At 36.8% G+C, this 21455-nt stretch overlaps 2 protein-coding genes across 6 annotated transcripts in view; one reads left to right on the top strand and one right to left on the bottom strand.

The window, feature by feature from the left end:
* Positions 1-4694, bottom strand: part of GLRX2 (glutaredoxin 2) — a 42998-nt gene extending 38304 nt beyond the window's left edge. For 2 of the 5 annotated variants that reach the window (XM_017649945.3, XM_017649944.3), the window contains exons 1-2: positions 4485-4680; positions 1143-1188 (exon numbers count right to left, since the gene is read on the bottom strand). The gene's annotated coding sequence lies outside the window, so the exon portion shown is untranslated. Of the gene's footprint in view, positions 1-1142; positions 1189-4484 lie in introns of all 5 variants that reach the window. The other 3 variants (XM_017649947.3, XM_037014073.2, XM_037014075.2) reach the window with 2 other exon arrangements.
* Positions 4695-4769: 75 nt separating this feature from the next.
* CDC73 (cell division cycle 73) overlaps positions 4770-21455 on the top strand; it is a 122743-nt gene continuing 106057 nt past the window's right edge. The window contains exons 1-6 of the mRNA XM_037014070.2: positions 4770-5291; positions 7625-7730; positions 10024-10093; positions 12743-12805; positions 12886-12938; positions 15221-15309. Of these exons, the coding sequence (XP_036869965.2) occupies positions 4864-5291; positions 7625-7730; positions 10024-10093; positions 12743-12805; positions 12886-12938; positions 15221-15309 (809 nt within the window). The 5' untranslated portion in view covers positions 4770-4863. The remainder of the gene's footprint in view (positions 5292-7624; positions 7731-10023; positions 10094-12742; positions 12806-12885; positions 12939-15220; positions 15310-21455) is intronic.

Here is a 21455-nt window from a genome sequence, read left to right on the forward strand (position 1 = left end):
TAAATGTGCTTATTTTTACTACCTCAAAATGGTTAAAGTGATATAAAATGCATATTCATGGATCAAAAATAGAGAAGCAATTATTAGTTTTCTGTCCTCTGATATTCTCTATTGTTTAGAGAAAAAGATGATGGTTACTTTGGTTAAACAGGGTAATTAATATGACTGGTTGATTACATTATATGACAATAATTACACAGAAATATAAGACTATATGGTAGACAATACATATGATTTTCTGTTTATTAAGAGTTATTCCTATTTATCAAGATGTTAAATTTAATATGATATATACATTGTATATTTAATATACATATTTTAAGACTATAGTTAAAAACTTTAAATACTTTTGTATATTTATATATTCCATTTATGCCTAAATATACATATACATAAATATACATACAAAGATGTATTTATGAATCTTGTATTGCCCATATTATGTGAATAATGTACAAAAAGAATAAAATGAGAATTTGGTTCTTTTTTTCCATAAAAGGATTCAGCTATTCTGTGCCCAAATTAGCAGAAATTCTTTTTTGTCACCAAAATATTTGTTAATTATCAGTGCTTTGTGACATATTTTTAAATTATTTGGAAATTATCCATCCTTATTTTTGAAACTTTAGTCCTAATACATTGTTGTCGATTGCTATGATTTTACAATGTTGCCTATAAATATTTGTCTTTAGATACTTAACACCATTGTTTACTCTAACAACTATTCTCGGTTTTGCTTTTTCTCAATTTAGGCCCTAGATTCAGAAAAATGCCTAACCTCTCATCAGATCTCCCAAAACGTCCATTAGGAAACAAAAAGAATTGCTTCTTTACCCTAAATATGAAAGGACAGTAAACATAATTAAGTTTTCCTAGAATTCTCCAAATTTTAAAAAATAATTATGAGAAATGTTTACAAAATTTAGGGGAAAACTGACAATGCAAAGCAAGATTTATCATAGGCTAATTATAAATAAAGTGTTAATAAAAAGTCTTCAAGAACTATGCTTTTTAAGTTAAAAGAAGCCTATGAAAATATTTTATTTCCAGGATCTTCGATTAAAAAATCCTATTTTGTTTTTGTTCATGAAATGTCTGAACAAGAACTAGGGGTATTCATTCTTCAGAGGTTTATTACTTACTTCAGTCTTTTCTTAGATCCAGTAATGCACCCATCTTGTCCAAGAGCTGTAACAAATAGTAGTAAGGCATATGAAAGCTTCAGTTGATTATTCTAGGGTTTCCATTAAACGTAATTGTTCTTCAAGCCAGGCAAACATTTTTATTGACAAAAACCACTCAACACTTCTGAGCTAGCTGCCTAACCTCCTATAAAATACTGTGTTCTTATACGCAATTATCCATTACTATACCACTAGACCCAGTCACCATCTCTCCCTTACCAAAAGAAGGGGAATGCCATCATTGCTTACATCTGTTAGGAAACTATCCATAATACACACACCCCTCTCAAACTCTCTTGAATGTGTCTGATTTAATTTTGCTCGTTGATAGTTCACACATGAAAAGAATAATTAATAATTGCCAAAAGGACTATGTTATCACATACTCAAATTTGCCCTTGAAATATAAGGCTCTCCCAGAATTAAATCGGTGCAAATACCTGATTTCTCTTACCTGAGCCCAGCAGCTGGCCAAAGTAAGAGTATGCATGTATGGATATGTATTAAAAATATATATATTTATATGTACATATGCACATATGTGTGTATTCCAAAAGCATGCATACACACACACACACTGTTGGGTAGTCTATGACCTTGGAATGCTTTGAAAACAAAGAAAATCCCTGACCCCCACAGAAACCTCTATAAAATGGACAACAAATTAAAAACATGTAGATGCATTGCTATTATCTAAGAACAGAGCAATTATAAAAGTACATTTTATCCAGAATGCTTCATGTTATTAATACAATAGCAGAGACAAACTGGCAGTGATATGGAACCAACATTAGTTGGGTAATTGTAAGGTTATTGCTGAGGAAGTTTCCAATGTGCATCCTCTTAGCCAAGGACATAATCCAGGAAATAGACAGAAGCCAAAGCCTTGAGGCCCGGCTGAACACTGCCAAATGGATTCACACAAATTCCTCTAGCAGTAAGCTATGAATATGTTCAGATAGTTGTTTCTTTAGTCTCAGGATGAGCAGAGGCTTTTCCTTGCAGGGGAGATACAGCTCCCCATCCTTATTTGCCACAAACTTTAGGAAAACTAAAGAGAATTAATAGAATCCTAAAACTAAAATTAGCAAAGCTCTCAGAAAACTGAACTTTCATGACCTTCAGTATTGCCACTGGCCTTGATGGCAGGAAGATTTACCCACTCTGGGACCCACAGATATATCCTCATGAGTAAACAACTAGACCCCCTCCTTACCTGCATTTGAAAAAATAACTTCCAGCCCTAGATTCTATCCATTACTGAGTAAGTGAATAAATACTATGATTTACAATGCCTCCAGGATTATCACTACCAGGTTCAAGCTGCATTTCCAAAATACCTACTTAAACAGACCCTTCCTGATGTAAACCCTGGAGATTTATTCATCTGAAAAAGACATCAGAATATAATTGCCCTTGCGCATTTTTGGAAAGGATTTTATAAGGTACTGTTAAACAAAGGACACAGTGGTAAAACTCTAAGGTAATGAATGATCTTGAATCCATGGTTTCCAACTAAAAAGATGTACCACTTTGTCCTGATTGCTAGACATTCAATCAGGAGATTCGATCAGAGAATTCAAATTCTTGAGGAGATGACGACCAGAGAAATGGACAGCTTTTACCCAAGACAAAGAAATAAGACTAACCTTCCAACTTTTTTGTAATTTTCTTTTTTTTCACCTCTACTGCTGATTTTGCCTTTTACTGTGTTTTGATACTAATCTTATTTAACCAACTTAGTGGGGGTAATTGTCGCGGATATAAATAAAAACAATGATCTATAAATTTCAGCCCTTTAACTGTTACAAGCAACAAATTACTAATGACATATTTTACTATATTTAGTTTAGGAATCATTACCCTCATAATCATAATTTATTCCCAAAGAGAGACTCTTTGGTCATTGCTGTAGACTGTTTGTGTGACCCACACCTTCATATGCTGAGATCCTAACCCCAAAGTGGTGAGGAATGATGCTTCAGAGGTGATTAGGACCTTATAAAAAAAGACCCCAGAGAGCTCTTTTTCTCTTTCCACCATGCGAGAGGATGCAGTGTGAAGACCAAAGTCCATAAACCAGGAAGCTCACTCTCACCAGACAGTGCATCTGATGATATCTTGATCTTGGACTTTCTAGACTCCAGAACTATGAGAAATAAATTTCTGTTGTTTATAAGCTACCCCGTCTATGGTATTCTCTTAGAGCAGCCTGAATGGACTAAGAAATAAAATTAAATATTATTTGAGGGAACCACAGTTCACTCTCCTATCATAAAACCTTGACTTCATTGAACTCATCTATCCTTTCATTAACATTTTCTAGGAGCCAATAATGTGCCAAGTAATGTGCTAGATACTAGAATATGATGACACAGGTCTACTGTTCTTTGGTTTTCCTAGGGGGCTGAGCAGGCCAATACATTAGTAAGGGCAGCCAAGTAATACTGAATGCTCTAAGCCCAGGTAGAGCAGACTGTGTACGGCGGATTATATAATAAAGGAGTAAGCTCTTTACAGTGTGTGCTTTTGGGGTGAGGTCTAGAAAAATACCATAGGGTTGGGAACATTTGCAGAAAAGACAAAATTTTTCAAATTCAGTTACAAAATGGCTATTGGTAGTATGGATGTACCTCACAGTTCTCTCTCACTGTAGTACACATAACAAAAATCGACTCCTTTCAAAGCAGGGCAAGGAATTTGGTTATGTCAATCAGGAGGTTCTTTTTTTATTCTTTCTGCTTTAGTAAAAGGAATAAACATTACTGGCCTCACGGGATATGTTTGGTTTAATGTATACAGGCCCAAGATACTGAATTTATTTCATTGTTTCCAGCATGAAAAGGCCACCCTTGAGCCTTCCGAGGGCCAATTAAAAAAAAAAAGAAAAGCAATATAAAAATGTTCTAATTTGGAGATTTTGAAGTTTGTGCTCTCTAACTTCCCCATTAGCATCTTGGGACACAGACATTTAAATGTACCCCTTTACGGTTTGCAGGCAGAAGGCGCCAGTATGGAAAAGTCATCATCTAATGAATTGAGCGGAGGAGATCCAACCAGCAATTTTGCTGGTTTGCTAGACGATTTCATCGTTTCTCATTCCAACTCAACTTTCTTCATTAACTAACTGATGGCGTGAGAAGGTATGCAACTTGATCCAGGTAAAACAGTAGCTAATAAAAATCGGTGTCCGGGGACTGATCTCCCCTGGAACTCGGTATTTTCCGCTGTTAAGAATATACTAAACAAAACACAACCCCTAAAGGACCGCCCCCTCCCCCCTAAATCCCAGACCCTCACCCGTCTAAAGGTGCTTAATCGCATTCGCAAGACCCAGAGGTCATTGGCTAGACCTGGTTCCAAGCTGGACGGGACGTAACCTCGGCACTCTGCAAACCGTTCGCCAACCTCCTTCCTCGCAGGAGGGACCCCAGGCTCTCCGGCCGGAAAAACGGGCACCAGAGCAGCCCGGACGCGCGCTGAGGCTGGAAGGAGATATGACGTAAGCCTCCCGGCCAGGTGCGCGCGCACGTACTGCCCGCCGCGAGCGCGCCTCGGGGGTTTGAAGTGCGTTATTTGCGCGCGCACGCCGTACGCGGGCGCGGCGTCTCTGCGCTCCGAGCTTCGCGCCGGGAGTTCGCACCCGAGTGGGAGGCTGAGAAAGGCGTTCTCCTGATAGATGTTGGCTCCCTCTGGCGGTGGCCGCTCAGCGTTGACGACGTGCGCTCAGGCGTTCTCCGTGGGCAGCCCGGCAGCGGGGCCTCGCCTCCCAGCGCGGGGTCCTCGGCGGCCCGGGCGACTGCTACCCTGCTGCTGTCGTAGGATCGCGGCCGCTGGTGCGTCTGCTCTGGGCTGGCGGTGGTGGCGGCGGCGGCGGCAGCGGCGGCGGCGGCGGCGACGGCGAGGAGACCGGGGACGAAGGGGCTGGGTGCGGCGGTGGCGGCGCCCGGGGCAGGCAGCGGCAAGGGGCGCGAAGATGGCGGACGTTCTGAGCGTCCTGCGACAGTACAACATCCAGAAGAAGGAGATCGTGGTGAAGGGGGACGAAGTGATCTTCGGCGAGTTCTCCTGGCCCAAGAACGTGAAGACCAACTATGTGGTGTGGGGGTGAGTGCGGGCAGCCGAGGCCGGGCGGCGGAACGAGCTGGGCCCGGGCGCCCCTCGCAGGCCCCTCCCCCGCTTCCCGCGGGCTGGGGGACAGCGCTCCGGGTGAAAGTTTTCTCCGGGAGCGAAGCCGCGCTGCTGTGTGCGGAGGGAGGAGCGGAGCTCCGCGTAGGCTTGTTCCCCTGGTGAGGGGTCCGGGAGCCGAAGGGCGGGGCGCCGTGGGCGCTGCCGGCCGCCCGGCTCGCCTCCACCTGCCCGACGCCGAGGGGCGTGCGGGCGTCTGAGCGGCAGCCGCCGGCCCTGGGCGTCGCTTTTTGTCCTTCGCTCCGTGCGGCCGCGGCCGCGGCATGCCGCGCCTGTCCCGGCCGGCCCCCGGAGCCCCTGGGCCGCTCCTCCTCCCGTAGTTCCCTCGAGGAGAGAGACGGGAACCGACTGTGTGAATTAGGACGGGAAAGAGATCTGGCCGCTTTGGAAGAGTCAGAATCGGTCCGAGAGGTGAAGGCTGGAGTTTCTCAGGGAGAAAGTTACTGGCGAATGCAGTGAGCTTTACAGACCCTAAATCGGTGGGCGTATGCTGTTTAGGAAATGTGTTTTAAAGGGAAATGCTTTGGAACGTTGTTGACCCACGCAGGGTTTTCTGAGTTTAAGTCGTTAAGGAGAACAGAATCAGGTCCGATAATCGTTTGGGGCCTCGTCACTGACGCCGTTCCACGGTGTACCCATTTGGGCAGCTAGAACCTTGGACTAGAACTTCTATACTCACTTTGATTGGGAACAGTGGGATTTATGAAAAACGAGGGGAAATTTAGTTGGCTGATTTTTAAGTTTTTGGTATCTAGGGCTTATTTAATTAGCTTTGTGAAAATATTAATGCATTGACACCATTTTGAGTTTCCTGTACTTTATCCTTTAAAAAGAATTTGCAGAGAGAATTAAATTTAATTGGCGTTTCAGCTGATCCATCTTCCTTTAAAAATGGTAAAGGAGTACTCAAGGGTGTGGGGCGGTCAGTCTGAGAAATGGAAGTATTCTTAGAACCCTGGTCCCTGCTTCAGAGGAGGTTAATTTAATCAGAATAGAGGCTATGAAGCAGATTAATTTAAGAATTGCACCTTGCTCTTAGGAAGAGAGCAGTCATTTCTATTTGGCCTGTTAGGAGAGGTTTTATAAATGTATGTTTGGCATGTCACAATTTTTTCTTAGATAAATGAATAAGCTTTAAAACATGGGTAGAAATTCTGAGGGTGAAATGGTGGGTTAGGTCTTCCAGAGCCGGGGAGCTAGCTGTATGCCTAAAGGCATGAGACCTGGAAAGGAAATGTTGTGACAGCAACTCAGTGAAGCCAGGAGTGAAGAATGCTTAGGAGAGTAGATTTAAAACTTCAACAACAGTGAATCACACAAAAATATTTTAATTTACTATAAATCTCTGTGCACATGTAAATATACTCACATTCATAACATTAAGCAGTACTTTTATTGCATGCAGGGCTATTATTTTGTTTTTCTATATCATAAAAAAAATCTTGGTTGTTACCCATGTATTAGATTTCATAGTACAATAATTGATAGTGATGTGTGGTTTCTATATATAGTGATATATATCGATTTAGAGAAAAGTAGAAATAGTCTAGAAAAGTAGATTTGGGGCTGATTATACTGGGCAGTATTCAGATGGATGGAAGTAACTGCCAATTCTAGATGGGTAGAGTGTAGTAGGAAGGGTGGGATTAGAATATCAACATTTCTTGAGCAAGTAGTATTGTGTGTTTACATTAGAGAGCTTGCTCCCCTACACTACATTGTTTTCTCACAGGTGGTAGTCTTCCTGGTTTTACATCATTTTTGGCTTGATTTGAGGAATGTCATTAAAATTATCTCTCTGAAAGTCATTGTGTTTACTGTACAGTGTTGTTAAGCATGTTGTACAGCAGTATCTTACTGAGGAGACGGGATAAATTTCTTGTAAGATTAGCAATAGTAATAGTTGTGCTTCTTCTGATCAATTTGTTTTCTTTTATAGATCCTCTGCAATCTGTACTGATTAGGTTTGTCTCTCTATTGTCAAACCTCGAAACACAATTTGGACCAAATTCTAAAAAATATAGTACTTCAGATATGAATGTAGTGTGGTCTCCTTTTTGCTTTTTGTTATTGCTACTTTTGTGTCACTTTTGTTTTAATGACATTCCATTTATTAGATCTCATAAATGTGTTTTTGTTACCATGTTAAATTCACTGTTGGAAAGCAAAGTGGTAGAGTAGATTAGTTCATATAATTAAGCCCAAAGAGTTCAATTAAAATTGCAAATAAAATCTTGCCTTGATTATTTCAGGACTGGCAAGGAAGGCCAACCCAGAGAGTACTACACATTGGATTCTATCTTATTTCTACTTAATAATGTCCACCTTTCTCATCCTGTTTATGTCCGACGTGCAGCTGTAAGTAGAATTCATTTTAAAACTTATTTGATTGAACTGATGATAGGTATCATTTGCCATGGATAACTACTTTCATGAGTTTCAGATCAAAAGATTGTAAGATTTGTCTGTGAAAGTCTCCGGAGGGTCAAAATTAAATCACTGACTTATGCAGATTTTTAAATCTGTGACTTTTTCATGTAAAATACGGGTAATGTTTAAAACAGAAGTTTTAAAGACATTTATAGGGATGTTTTAAAATTATGAGCATGTGGAAGGACCCTGATATTCAGAACTCTAATTTTTGTGTGTGTGTAGGTGAAAATACTCATATTTATTTATGAGTTCATGCCCGTATCAATGGACTGTCTGGCATCAGCCACGGCATCAGGTTTTTTTTTTCTTTTTTTCTTTTTTTTTGTATGAAAATATATTTACTTAGGAGTTCTCTAGTTTAATTTTGAATACTTTTTTTTGGCATGAAAAAGAATCAGATTAACAGATTTACTAAAATTAATTTTAAACAACTTAAACTTTTTTCATACTTTATTGATAAATTGATTTGTTTGTAATTTTGCTTACTTTCTGGATCTGAGTGTTTGAACATTGCTTTTCTGATCAAGGAGCACATACATAGTGTCAAATACATACTGAAAAAATAGTATGTCGGGTGAAACTCTTTGGGACTTAGGAAATAATGGGATAAAAATAGCAGTATCTCTCTATAAAGCTATATTAACTCAGATCTTTAAAAACTGAATTAGGCAGCAATTAGAATGTTTTGTTATATATATATCCTTTCATTCTGGGATGATAAAGATGATCCAGATACCTGGTTTAAAACTATTAGAGATTATGTTCTTAGGGAATGGTTGTACCACAAAACCGATGGCTGTAATTGTTACTGTAAACCTTAGGGCTCTTGGTCACGAAAGATTTTAACTTTTTGTTTTTCTTAAATATCTGATAAATTGAAAGGGCAGAATTCTTAAATTCAGGGGTTCTAAAAATTTTGTTTCCTCCTAACACCTTCGTGTTACTTGCTTTCTTGTGTGGAGACCGTTTCTGAAATAAATTTTTCTGACCCATAGCTCCTATTTTATTTTTAGTGTGAGTATACATACCTTTTTCAGTTGGCCGTGATGTGCATATAATTCATTAATGACCAAATGTTGAAGTAAGTATATTACCAGACTTGGAAACAGTAATTTAAAGAAAGTTAATTCAAATCTTGTAACTATTTATGATATTTCATGTAGAACAGTTTTTAAAAAGAAGCACACAAAAAAATTGTGTACTCTTAAATACTTGTAAGCAGAAATTAAAATTTAGCCTACCCTTTTACAAATACGATTAATTTTAAGTGTAAATACAATTCATCTCTGTCATGCAGGACTGTGTGCACAGTTTGCTGCAGTGAAATGTATTTGGTTCTCAGTATAAGATAATTAGCCGAAGATATTAAGGGTTCTTGTTACTTACATAAAGTGACAAAAAGATTTTAACTATGTAATCTTACAGCTGCTAGTTTTTCCTATGCTCTGTTATTTGTTTACATTATAAAAATGATGTGGAAAATTATGGTAACTACATGATTTACTGAATTCATGGCCCAAAGATGAGATGGGTGCCTAAAATATGCAGTCGTTTATTTTGTTCTCATTTTTATAAGTTGCTGATATAGGAGATTAAAGGAAAAGTAACCAAAATAAAAAATTTTCCAGAGTTTATTTAAAACATTTTTACTGCTTACAGAATTTATGCATACTCAGGAATAAAAGGAAATGTGAATGTAGAAAGTAAAAATTGCAATTAATATTTTCCTGTATAATCTTAAATTTTTTCCATGCCTAAAAAACACATACCAATTGTTAATTATGAAATGTGAGAAATGAAAACACTTTGGAAACATTACATAAAATGAGCAAGTAAGGGAACTAAAAAACGAGCTTGCCCCAGATACGTAAACCATCATGAGTAAAATTAAAAAATAAATATTTAGAATTAGCCAAGGGAACAAAAAAAGATAGAAATTGATATTTTGAATAGAGATAGGTTCATTGTTTAATTTCCAATGATTATCTTTTATATGTCTTTATCAAATTTTAAAAACGAAGTTACTAAAAACTAACATGCTTTAAAATTTTCAAGATTTTTATTAGGTTCTTTTAGTCTAGTCATTTTCTAAAAATAAGATTCTGAAGTGTTATCAAGATATGTTGTAGTAAAATTCAGATATTACATGATGTTTATCTTTATGAAGTTTCACATAATTGTTACTAATTTGATACCTAATTTAAAATTTTGGCTTCAGACTGAAAATATTCCTGTGGTTAGAAGACCTGACCGAAAAGATCTACTTGGATATCTCAATGGTGAAGCATGTGAGTAATTTTTTAAATTGCTCTCACTCTTAAATAAAAATTGTTTCTTTTTTTCCCAATAAAATAAGAAGCAGTGAGAAGAGAATCTGTATACCCACTACAAAGTTAACCTGCCTGCAGCTTTGTTCGTTCATATGCTATCCTTTCCTCTTTAGTGAAAGCACTGTCTTTGCTCCTAAGGCCAGTGTCACCTTCCTTGTATATGGATTCCACCTCCTTTCACACTCTCAGAGACTTTACCTTTGTAAATTATTCCTTCTCATGTTATCTGTTTTCTCCTTCTGCATCATTCCCTTTAGAATAGATACAGTAAGATATCTCATTAAAAAAATTTTTTTGACACCACATTCCTACTATCTGCTGCTCCATTTGTCATTTTTGTTGCAAAACTCTTTGCAAGGGATGTGTGATATTACTGTTTCCTCTTCTTTACATCTGGCTCTCTTGAATCCATTCCAGTAGGGCTTTCTTCTTCACCATTCTGCTAAAATCACTCTTAGAAGGTCAACACTGACTTAAGTATTGCCAAGTCTTTTGATCTGTCTTACCACATCTTACTTGACCTCTCAACAGTATTTGATAGTGTTCATGTCTCCGTTTTGGAAACCCTTTCTTCACTTGGCACTTGGGCAACAGACACTTGATTCTCTTTCTATTCATTGCCCATCTCTCATTTTATTTTCCTTATTTCTTTATCTACAACACTGACCTATTCCCTAAGCTCCAGATTTATAAATTCACTGTCAACATCTTCCCTTGGGATAGGCACCTGAAATTTTAAGATAACCAAAGTAGAGTGCCAGTCTCTTCTTCCCTTCTCCCCAAAAACAAAGCCGAAACAGCAAGTTGTTCTCCCACTGCTTCTGTCTCAATAAATGGTATTCCATTTGTGTAATTGCTTAGGCCAAAAATCCTGGGCTTCACTCATATCTGTTTGACAATAGAGAGACAAACCTAATCAGCACAGATTGCAGAGGATCTATAAAAGAAAACAAACTAATGAAAGAAAAGTCCTTTTCTTTACCTTTGAAAACATGACAACTTCTTAACATTCTACTCTTACCTTGTTCCATCTTTTCTCTTTACACTATTGCCCGTGTGACTTTAGGCCCTCTCACAGGTCTTCACTCTTTATTTCTAGTGTAGTCTCTGTATACTAGTTAGAGTGACTAGTAAGTATGATTGTGTTATGTACTGGCTGACAGCTATCCTATGGCTTCCCCTCACACTGAGAATAAAACTCCTAACTCCTGATCATGACTTACGTGATTCTTGCTTCTGCCTAAATCTCTGTGACCTCATCTTTTACTAGTTGTCTTTTGTTCACAGAAGTCCAGGTAGGGGGGAAAGGTGGTATTATTCAATTAATAGGTTGGTAAAAATTAAAAACAATTCTGCATTATATAAAAAAAAAGACATGACAAACTAGAAAAAGATGTTTCAAGTCATCACAGTAAAAGCGCCAGTGTCACTAATAATATGAAGTGGTCCTAGAAATAAATATGTGAGAGACCATCAACCAGCTCGATGGGTACAGTCATACAATTCATGGAAAAGGTGATAAAATCATACGAAAAATATTTAATTTTATTGATAATAGAATTGCAAATCCAAACTATACAGAGATAGCACTTTTTTTTTTAACACCTGATAAAGATCTAGAAGTTGGATAATATATTCTTGTGAGGCTATAAGGAAGCAAATATTCTAATAAGTGTTGGTTGGTTGCAATTGATACAACCACCACTGAGGAAATTTGGCAGTAATATGTCATTATAAACTCAGTATAGAAATTATACATCTGGGACTTTATCCTTGAGGTAATATTTGGAATATGGAGCAATAATATTATTTATTGTGCCATTGTTTGTAGTGGCAAAAGACTGTAAAGAGTTGAACTGCTCATTGGTAGGGAACTAGTTAGTCCATGCAATGGAAACTATGTAGCTATAAATAAAAGATTAAAAAATGTTCTACATACTGATATGGAGGATGTTGGAGATAATGTGAGAAATTAGAAAGGAAGGTTCAGAACTGTGTATAGAATGATATTTTTTATGTAAAAAGGAAAAATAAAAACGTAATTTTGTATTTCTTGAACCTACAGAAAGAAACTAGAAAGATACACAAGAGACTAACAGTAGTTACATAGAGTAGTGAAAACTAGGAGGATGGAGACAGGTATGCTCCTTTGTTACAGTTTCATTATTTTGAGCCATTCAAAAATAATTTAATTATTTTACCAGTTGTGAATAACTAAAAGTTGCAGTTTAAAAGTGAATGCTAACTTTTAGAAAAACTTTTCCCGTATGTACACACATGTATGTATTTATGTTGAGGTGCACTTTTAGGTGCATATGTTGTGATATCAGAGTGTGTTCTTCGAAGTGATCAGTTGATTTCAGTCAGATAATTGCAATATTTTGTAAGATACATTGTAAAAATAATTTGTCCTCTTACAGACTTTCTACTACAGATTATTCTTTTATATAAAATGCTTTCACAAAAACATGCTTTAAAATTTATTTTTTTCCTAGGGAAATCAGTGTATATAAAGTAAGAAATATAACAAATCTTGAGCATCTCACATCTGATAATATCCAGTGTTCAAATATTGATCTTCTCACATAAATATTCTTAAATCTTCAGCCACATCAGCAAGTATAGACAGAAGTGCCCCTCTAGAAATAGGACTTCAGCGATCTACTCAAGGTATGTTTTGTTGCATGTTTATATTGAACTGTCAGCCTATCCAAAAACTGTATGTTTATTTATTTCTTTTTTTCTTACAGTCAAACGAGCTGCAGATGAAGTTTTGGCAGAAGCCAAGAAACCACGAATTGAGGTAATGGAACTTTATTTTAAAGGTGATATATATTGTTACAGAAATTGAGATTGTGTAGCAGTAAGAATTCTTTTATAGCAATAAGAATTCTTTGTTCATAGTCCTAGGAGCTTTTAATTCCAGGAAAATTGTTATAGTAGAATGAACAGTTATTAATAAGTAGCTTGAACCATCTCTCATGTACAAGCTATGTGGTGGACGAGTCACTTTCTTTTTTTGCCATAAAGAAACTGATCAGGCCCTATTGGTGAATCAGGTTAGAAACTTTTTCTGTGAAAGGCCAGATAGTAAATAGTTTAGCCTTTCTGGGCCATTTAGTCTCTAACTACTCCAGCCATTACTGTAGTGTGAAGATAGGCATACACAATACATAAATGAATAGGCAAGACTCTATTCCTATAAAATTTTAGCAGAATTCCACAAAATTTTCCAAAACATGATGGATGAGATTTGGTCTTTGGGGTGTAGTTTGAAATGGAAACCACTTAAGAAGTTCCTTTGAGGAAGAAAATTTGTTGATGCAGCTATGTAGTTAAACTGTAGGAATTCTAATTTTGTGATTATAAAACGATTTAAACTTGAAACAAGCCCTAGATCCCCCTGAAAATGGAGGATTATGCATTAGAGGCACAGTTAAAATCTGAGACATGACTAACCTGGTTATATATCATTTAACAATACAGGAGAAACACTTGTGAGTCATTAGTAGTTGTTAACATGGCTAGAAACCATAAATCTTCATTTCACACTTGTATAAAAGCCAAATAATTGTACCCTTTGTTCTGCTATATAAACAGCAAAGCATTCACAATCAAGGATAAGAAAGGTAACTGTTAAAGGAACAGGGTTGCTTTATAAGTAATACAATAGAATCATTGGCAAAATTCAATGCTAAATTTTAGTCAAGCATACTCTGCAACATGGGCCTGATTTTTTTAGGTAATGATGATAATGATAATTGACTTATTGTTATTACTCTGCTAAGTGATATTCTATATACTTTATATCATCTCATGTAATCCTTACTACAACCTCAAGTTGGCAGTATCATGCATGTCATCTGTGAGCACACTAGCTCAGAGAGAATGAGTGACTTGTTGAAGTTCATAGAACCAAGATTAGAGTCCAGGCAGTCGGGCTTCTAACTATTATACTGCGTACAGATTTTATAGCAGTAAAACAAATTTCCTCCTGGTCTCTTTGTATAAAATGAGGTTGTGACCCATGATGAACAAAATGAGTGAATTATGGCATACATTTATTTGAAAAGACCTGGAACTCATAGTGCAATTGTTTAAAAAAATTGAACATGTCAGAAATGCCAATTTGCTATTATTCTAGTAACTTGAAAAACCAGCAGGAAATAGCGTAATAAAATTGTTTCCAGAGCATTTGTCGATGTAAAGTGAGTTTCATAAGCACCTATATTACATAAATATTTTTCAGTTCAGTACATAGATATGAAAACCTACAAGGCACTTTGCCGGGGATTCTTTTCTGATTAAAGTTTAGGCTACAGTTGTCTTTAAAATCAACATTCTCCCAAGAAACTTGATTGTACCTTTATTACAAATGGCAAACTCAAGTTCTTACAAATATTACCTTGCATTCATGTCAGCAATATATTTTATGAGTTTTACATGATAGATGGATATTAGAGCACATCTTTTTAGATTTCTCCAATATACTGATGGCTTTTTACATAATTTCATATTCCGGTAACCATAGACTCTGAATAGTCAGTGAAATTCTAAGCAGATTAGGTAAGCTGCACTGGCATGGTTGAATTCTTTGTAGGAAACTCCTGAAGTTCTGAGAAACATGCTTTGAAAACCATAGAAGTTTCATTTCTGGTGTTTGGATCTGTGCTGATGGATTCAGGAACTGAGGCAACAGATGAAAAAAACCTAGATATAAAATGAAATTTTTGATTTGAGGTGAAGGTTTTCCAAAAAATTGAGTTAAAAGTCCTCATGAAGAGAAATTATTTATTGTGTGACGTCTTTTGGAATAAAGGTAGCTATGGCATATTATGGGGGAAAACAGTCGTACAAAAAAGTTACTAAAGGTCTTTGGTAAGTTTTTAGTTCTACTCTTACATGATCCAACATGTATTTATTACTATTGTCTTTATGTAACTAAAAGTAATGGTAAAGTTGACTTAAGGCCTGTGGTGCCTGGAACTTTATAGGTGGGGACTTAAGGAAGGAGAAGTTATGTGCAGTGTTTTTTGTTGTAGAAGTTAAATAAAAATTTAAAATACTCATCGTGATGAATTTCAGGATGAAGAGTGTGTGCGCCTTGATAAAGAGAGATTGGCTGCTCGCTTGGAGGGTCACAAAGAAGGGATTGTACAGACTGAACAGATCAGGTAAGAATTTCTTTAGTAGAAAGTAGTTCACGTACTTGTAAGTGTATTTGGAAGAGGGGATATTAATATGCTATCTCCATTACATTTTATGTTCATTATATACCACTGTGCCCTAAGTTCAAAGGATGTCTGGGCATGTTTATGATAGGGAGAATTAGAAGCCATTGTGCTCATTATGCTTTCTGGAACACCTTCTGATTCAGTTACCATATTGATCTTTTTAAAATTACTCCATAATCCAAGCCACCCACTTATCATGTCATCTCTTACTTATAGCAGAAGTTGGTTAGTAAACTTTTTCTGTAATGTGTCATATGTTTAAATATTTTTGGTTTTGCAGGTCATATGGTTTTTTTGTACTCAACTTTTTTGCAGTAGGGAAAGCAACTGTAGACTGCTTGCATTCATATATGAATGGGCATGGCTGGATTTGGGTGTGGTCTTATTTTGTTGACCCCTCTTTTTTTTTTTTTTTGTTAAGAGGGCATCTCTCATATTTATTGATTAAATGGTTGTTAACAATAATAAAATTCTGTATAGGGGAGTCAACGCTTAATGCACAATCATTAATCCATCTCAAGCCTAATTCTCGTCAGTCTCCAATCTTCTGAAGCATAGTGACCAAGTTCTTACATAGTGAATAAGTTCTTACATGGTGAACAGCACAAGGGCAGTCATCACAGAAACTTTCGATTTTGATCACGCATTATGAACTATGAACAATCAGGTCAAATATGAATATTCATTTGATTTTTATACTTGATTTATATGTGGACCCCACATTTCTCCCTTTAGTATTATTATTATTATTTTTATTTTTAATAAAATGCTGAAGTGGTAGGTAGATGCAAGATAAAGGTAGAAAACATAGTTTAGTGTTGTAAGAGAGCAATTGGAGATGATCAGGTGTGTGCCTATGGACTATGTGTTAATCCAAGCTAGACAAGGGCATTAAAACATCCACGGATGCAGAAGATTTCTCTCAAAACAGGTGACCCCTCATTTTTACTGAAAACAGTAGCCAGAGTGTCAGCATATTTGCACTATTTGCACTTGTTTCCTGAGCCCCAATGCCCAAAGAGAGCTGTGGAGGGGCAGATAACACCAGTATATTCAGTGGGTTACATTATAGAAGAACCCAGGGCTAATCGTCCAGCACTTCTGGAACAAGCAGCAGCCATTATGGCAAGATGCAGTTAAACCAGTTCCCCTCACCGGGGAGTGAGCAGCAGTTATGTTGTGGTTACCTTGACATATTTAGTTTAAATTTCTCTTAACATCTCATAATTTTCATAGTATGGGTCTTATATATCTTTGTCATATTTAACCACAAGCATTTCATACTTTTTGATGTCTGTTGTATGTGATAATTTAAAAATATTTAAAATGTTGATTGTTTATTGCTATTATAGAAATAGTTTATTTTGGGGTGTGGATCTTAGATCTTGCAATCATGCTAAACTCATCTTGTTACCTTTTTTTGTTGATTTCATTGGCTTTTCTATATAGATAATCATGTATCTACATATAAAATGCATCTTGACTTTCTTTCCAAATAGATACCTTTTATTTCTTGCCTTACTGCACTGGCTAGACTCACTAATCCAGTGTTGAATAGAAGTAATGAGATGAGACATTTCTTTTGCTGTTCCTCATATTAGGGGAAAGTGGTCATTCACTGTTAAGCATATTAGCCTTACTTTTTTTTTGTAGATAGCCTTTAACTACAAAAAAATGGATGATAGAATGCCCCATTTATTCCTGGTTTAGAAGGAAACTTCCTGGGAGCTTTAATCAGAAAGCATTGTTGGCTATTGTCAAATGCTTTTTCTGATTCTATTGAAATGGCCATCCAGTTTTTCTTTTTTGTTGATAGATGGTGAATTAATTTATTGATTATGAATATTTGCATTCCATGGATAAATTCCATTTGATCATTTTATTAATCTGTTGCGTAACAACTCAAAACACAATGGCTTAAACAAAGCCCATTATCTCACAGATTCTGTGGGTCAAGAGTTTTGGGTATGATTTAGGTGGCCTTTCTGCTTTGGGTTTGTCGCAATGCTGCAGTTATGGTGTTCACCAGAGCAGTGGTCTCGTGTCTTGACTAGGGAAGGATTTGCTTCCAAGCTCACTCATGTGGTGGCTGGCAGAATTTAGTTCTTACTAACTTCAGTTACTCAGCTATCACATAAGAGAACTCTTTTGGTTCTTTGCCACATTTGATCTCTCCATACAACATTTCACAGTTTTGCAGCTTGCTTTATCAGAGTGAGAAAGCAGGAGGGCAAGAAAGAGGTCAAGCAAGATAGAAGTTAGTTTATTTTTCTTTTTTTTAAATTTTTTATTAAGGTATGATTGATATACACTCTTATGAAGGTTTCACATGAAAAAAACAATGTGGTTACTACATTTACCCATATTATCAAGTCCCCACCCATACCTCAGTGCAGTCACTGTCCATCAGTATAGTAAGATGCCACAGATCTACTATGTGCCTTCTCTGTGCTACACTGTTCTCCCTGTGATCCCCCACACCATGTGTACTAAACGTAATACCCCTCAATCCCCTTCTCCCTCCCTTTCCACCCACCCTCCCACACCCCTCCCCTTTGGTAACCACTAGTTCATTATTGGCGTTTCTGAGTCTGCTGCCATTTTGTTCATTCAGTTTTGCTTCATTGTTATACTCCACAAATGAGGGAAATCATTTGGCATTTGTCTTTCTCTGCCTGGCTTATTTCACTGAGCATAATGTCCTCCGGCTCCATCCATGTTGGAAATGGTAGGATTTATTTCTTTCTTATGGCTGAATAGTATTCCACTGTATATATGTACCACATCTTCTTTATCCATTCATCTACAGATGGACACTTAGGTTGCTTCCATATTGTGGCTATTGTAAAAAGTGCTGCGATGAACATAGGGGTGCATATGTCTTTTTGAGTCTGAGAACTTGTATTTTTTGGGTATATTCCAAGGAGTGGGATTCCGGGGTCAAATGGTATTTCTATTTTTAGTTTTTTGAGGAACCTCCATATTGCTTTCCACAATGGTTGAACTAGCTTACATTCCCACCAGCAGTGTAGGAGGGTTCCCCTTTCTCTGCATCCTCACCAACATTTGTTGTTCCTAGTCTTTTCGATGCTGGCCACCCTTACTGGTGTGAGGTGATTATCTCATTGTGGTTTTAAGTTGCATTTCCCTGATGATTAGTGGTGTGGAACATCTTTTCATGTCTGTTGGCCATCTGAATTTCTTCTTTGGAGAACCGTCTGTTCATATCTTCTGCCCATTTGTTAATCGGGTTATTTGCTTTTTGGGTGCTGAGGTGTGTAAGTTCTTTATATATTTTGGATGTTTAACCCCTTGTTGGATGTGTCATTTACAAATATATTCTCCCATACTGTAGGATGCCTTTTTGTTTTGTTGATGATGTCCTTTGCCATACAAAAACTTTTTAGTTTAATGTAGTCCCATGAGTTCATTTTTGCTTTTGTTTCCCTTTCTTGAGGAGATGGGTTCAGGAAGAAGTTGGTCATGCTTATATTCAGGAGATGTTTGCCTGTGTTGTCTTCTAAGAGTTTTATGGTTTCATGACTTATATTCAAGTCTTTAATCCATTTCGAGTTTACTTTTATGTGGGGGTTAAACAATAATCCAGTTTCATTCTCTTGCATGTACCTGTCCAGTTTTGCCAACACCAGCTGTTGAAGAGTCTGTCATTTCCCCATTGTATGTCCATGGCTCCTTTATCATATATTAATTGACCATATATGGTTGGGTTTATATCAGGGCTCTCTAGTCTGTTCCATTGGTCTATGGATCTGTTCTTGTTCCAATAACAAATTGTCTTGATTACTGTGGCTTTGTAGTAGAGTTTGAAGTTGGAGAACGTAATTCCCCTGCTTTATTCTTTCTTCTCAGGATTGCTTTGGCTATTCGGAGTCTTTCGTGGATCCATATGAATTTTAGGATGATTTTCTCTAGTTTGTTGAAGAATGCTGTTGGTGTTTTGATAGGAATTGCATTGAATCTATAGATTGCTTTAGGCAGGATGGCCATTTTGACAATATTAATTCTTCCTATCCATGAACACGGGATGTGTTTCCATTTATTGGTATCTTCTTCAATTTCTCTCATGAATGTCTTGTAGTTTTGAGAGTATAGGTCTTTCACTTCCTTGGTTAGGTTTATTCCTAGGTATTTTATTCTTTTTGATGCAATTGTGAGTGGGATTGTTTTCCTGATTTCTCTTTCTCCTGGTTCATCATTAGTGTATAGGAATGCCACAGATTTCTTTGTATTAATTTTATATCCTGCAACTTTTCTGAATTCAGATATTAGATCTAGTAGTTTTGGAGTGGATTCTTTAGGGTTTTTTGTGTACAATATCATGTCATCTGCAAACAGTTTAACTTCTTCCTTGCCAATCTGGATGCTTTTTATTTATTTGTGTTGTCTGATTGCTGTGGCTAGGACCTCCAGGACTATTTTGAATAGAAGTGGGGAGAGTGGGCATTCTTGTCTTCTTCCAGATCCTAAAGGAAAAGCTTTCAGCTTCTTGCTGTTAAGTATAATATTGGCTGTGGGTTTGTCATATATGGCCTTTATTATGTTGAGGTAGTTGTCCTCTATACCCATTTTGTTGAGAGTTTTTATCATGAATGGATGTTGAATTTTGTCAAATGCTTTTTCAGCATCTATGGAGATGATTATATGGTTTTTATCCTTTTTGTTGATGTGGATGAGTTGATGGATTTTCGAATGTTGTACTACCCTTGCATCCCTGGAATAAATCCTACTTGATCATGATGGATGATCTTTTTGATGTATTTTTGAATTCGGTTTGCTAGTATTTTGTTGAGTATTTTTCCATCTATGTTCATCAGGGATATTGTTCTGTAATTTTCTTTTTTTTGTGGTGTTTTTGCCTCATTTTGGTATAAGAGTAATGCTGGCCTCACAGAATGAGTTTGGAAGTATTCCCTCCTCTTCTGTTTTTTGGAAAACTTTAAGGAGAATCGGTATTAGGTTTTCATGAAATGTTTGATAAAATTCGGCAGTGAAGCCATCTGGTCCAGGAGTTTTGTTCTTAGGTAGGTTTTTGATTACCAGTTCAATTTCCTTGCTGGTAATTGGTCTGTTCAGATTTTCTGTTTCTTTCTTGGTCAGCCTTGGAAGGTTGTATTTTTCTAGAAATTTGTCCATTTCTTCTAGGTCATATAGTTTGTTAGCATATAATTTTTCATAGTATTCTCTAATAATTCTTTGTATCTCTGTGGTGTCTGTAGTGATTTTTCCTTTTTCATTTCTGATTCTGTTTATGTGAGTTGACTCTTTTTTCCTTGATAACTCTGGCTAGGGATTTATCTGTTTTGTTTATTTTCTCGAGGAACCAGCTCTTGTTTTCATTGATTCTTTCTATTGGTTTATTTTTCTCAGTTTTATTTATTTCTGCTCTAATCTTTATTATGTCCCTCATTCAACTGACTTTGGGCCTCATTTGTTGTTCTTTCTCTAGTTTCATTGTGAGTTTAGACTGCTTATATGGGATTGTTCTTCTTTCTTCAGTTAGGCCTGTATTGCAGTATACTTTTCTCTTAGCACAGCCTTGGCTGCGTCCCACAGATTTTTGCTGTGTTGAATTATTGTTGTCATTTATGTCCATATATTGCTTGATCTCTGTTTTTATTTGGTCATTGATCCATTGGTTATTTAGGGGAATGTTGTGAAGCCTCCATGTGTTTGTGGGATTTTTCATTTTCTTTGCATAATTTATTTTTAGTTTCATACCTTTGTGATCTGAGAAACTGGTTGGTACAATTTCAATCTTTTTGAAGTTACTTAGGCTCTTTTTGTGTCCTAGTATATGATCTATTCTTGAAAACGTTTCATGTGCACTTGAGAAGAATGTGTATTCTGTTGCTTTTGTGTGTAGAGTTCTGTAGATGTCTGTTAGGTCCATCTGTTCTATTGTGTTGTTCAGTGCCTCGGTCTCCTTACTTATCTTCTGTCTGGTTGATCTGTCCTTCAGAGTGAGTGGAGTGTTGAATTCTCCTAGAATGAATGCATTGCATTCTATTTCCCCTTTTAATTCTGTTAGTATTTGTTCCACATATGTGGGTGCTCCTGTGTTGGGA

The sequence above is a fragment of the Manis javanica genome, chromosome 14 (assembly GCF_040802235.1).
Source record: "Manis javanica isolate MJ-LG chromosome 14, MJ_LKY, whole genome shotgun sequence".
Taxonomy (NCBI): Eukaryota; Metazoa; Chordata; class Mammalia; order Pholidota; family Manidae; genus Manis; species Manis javanica.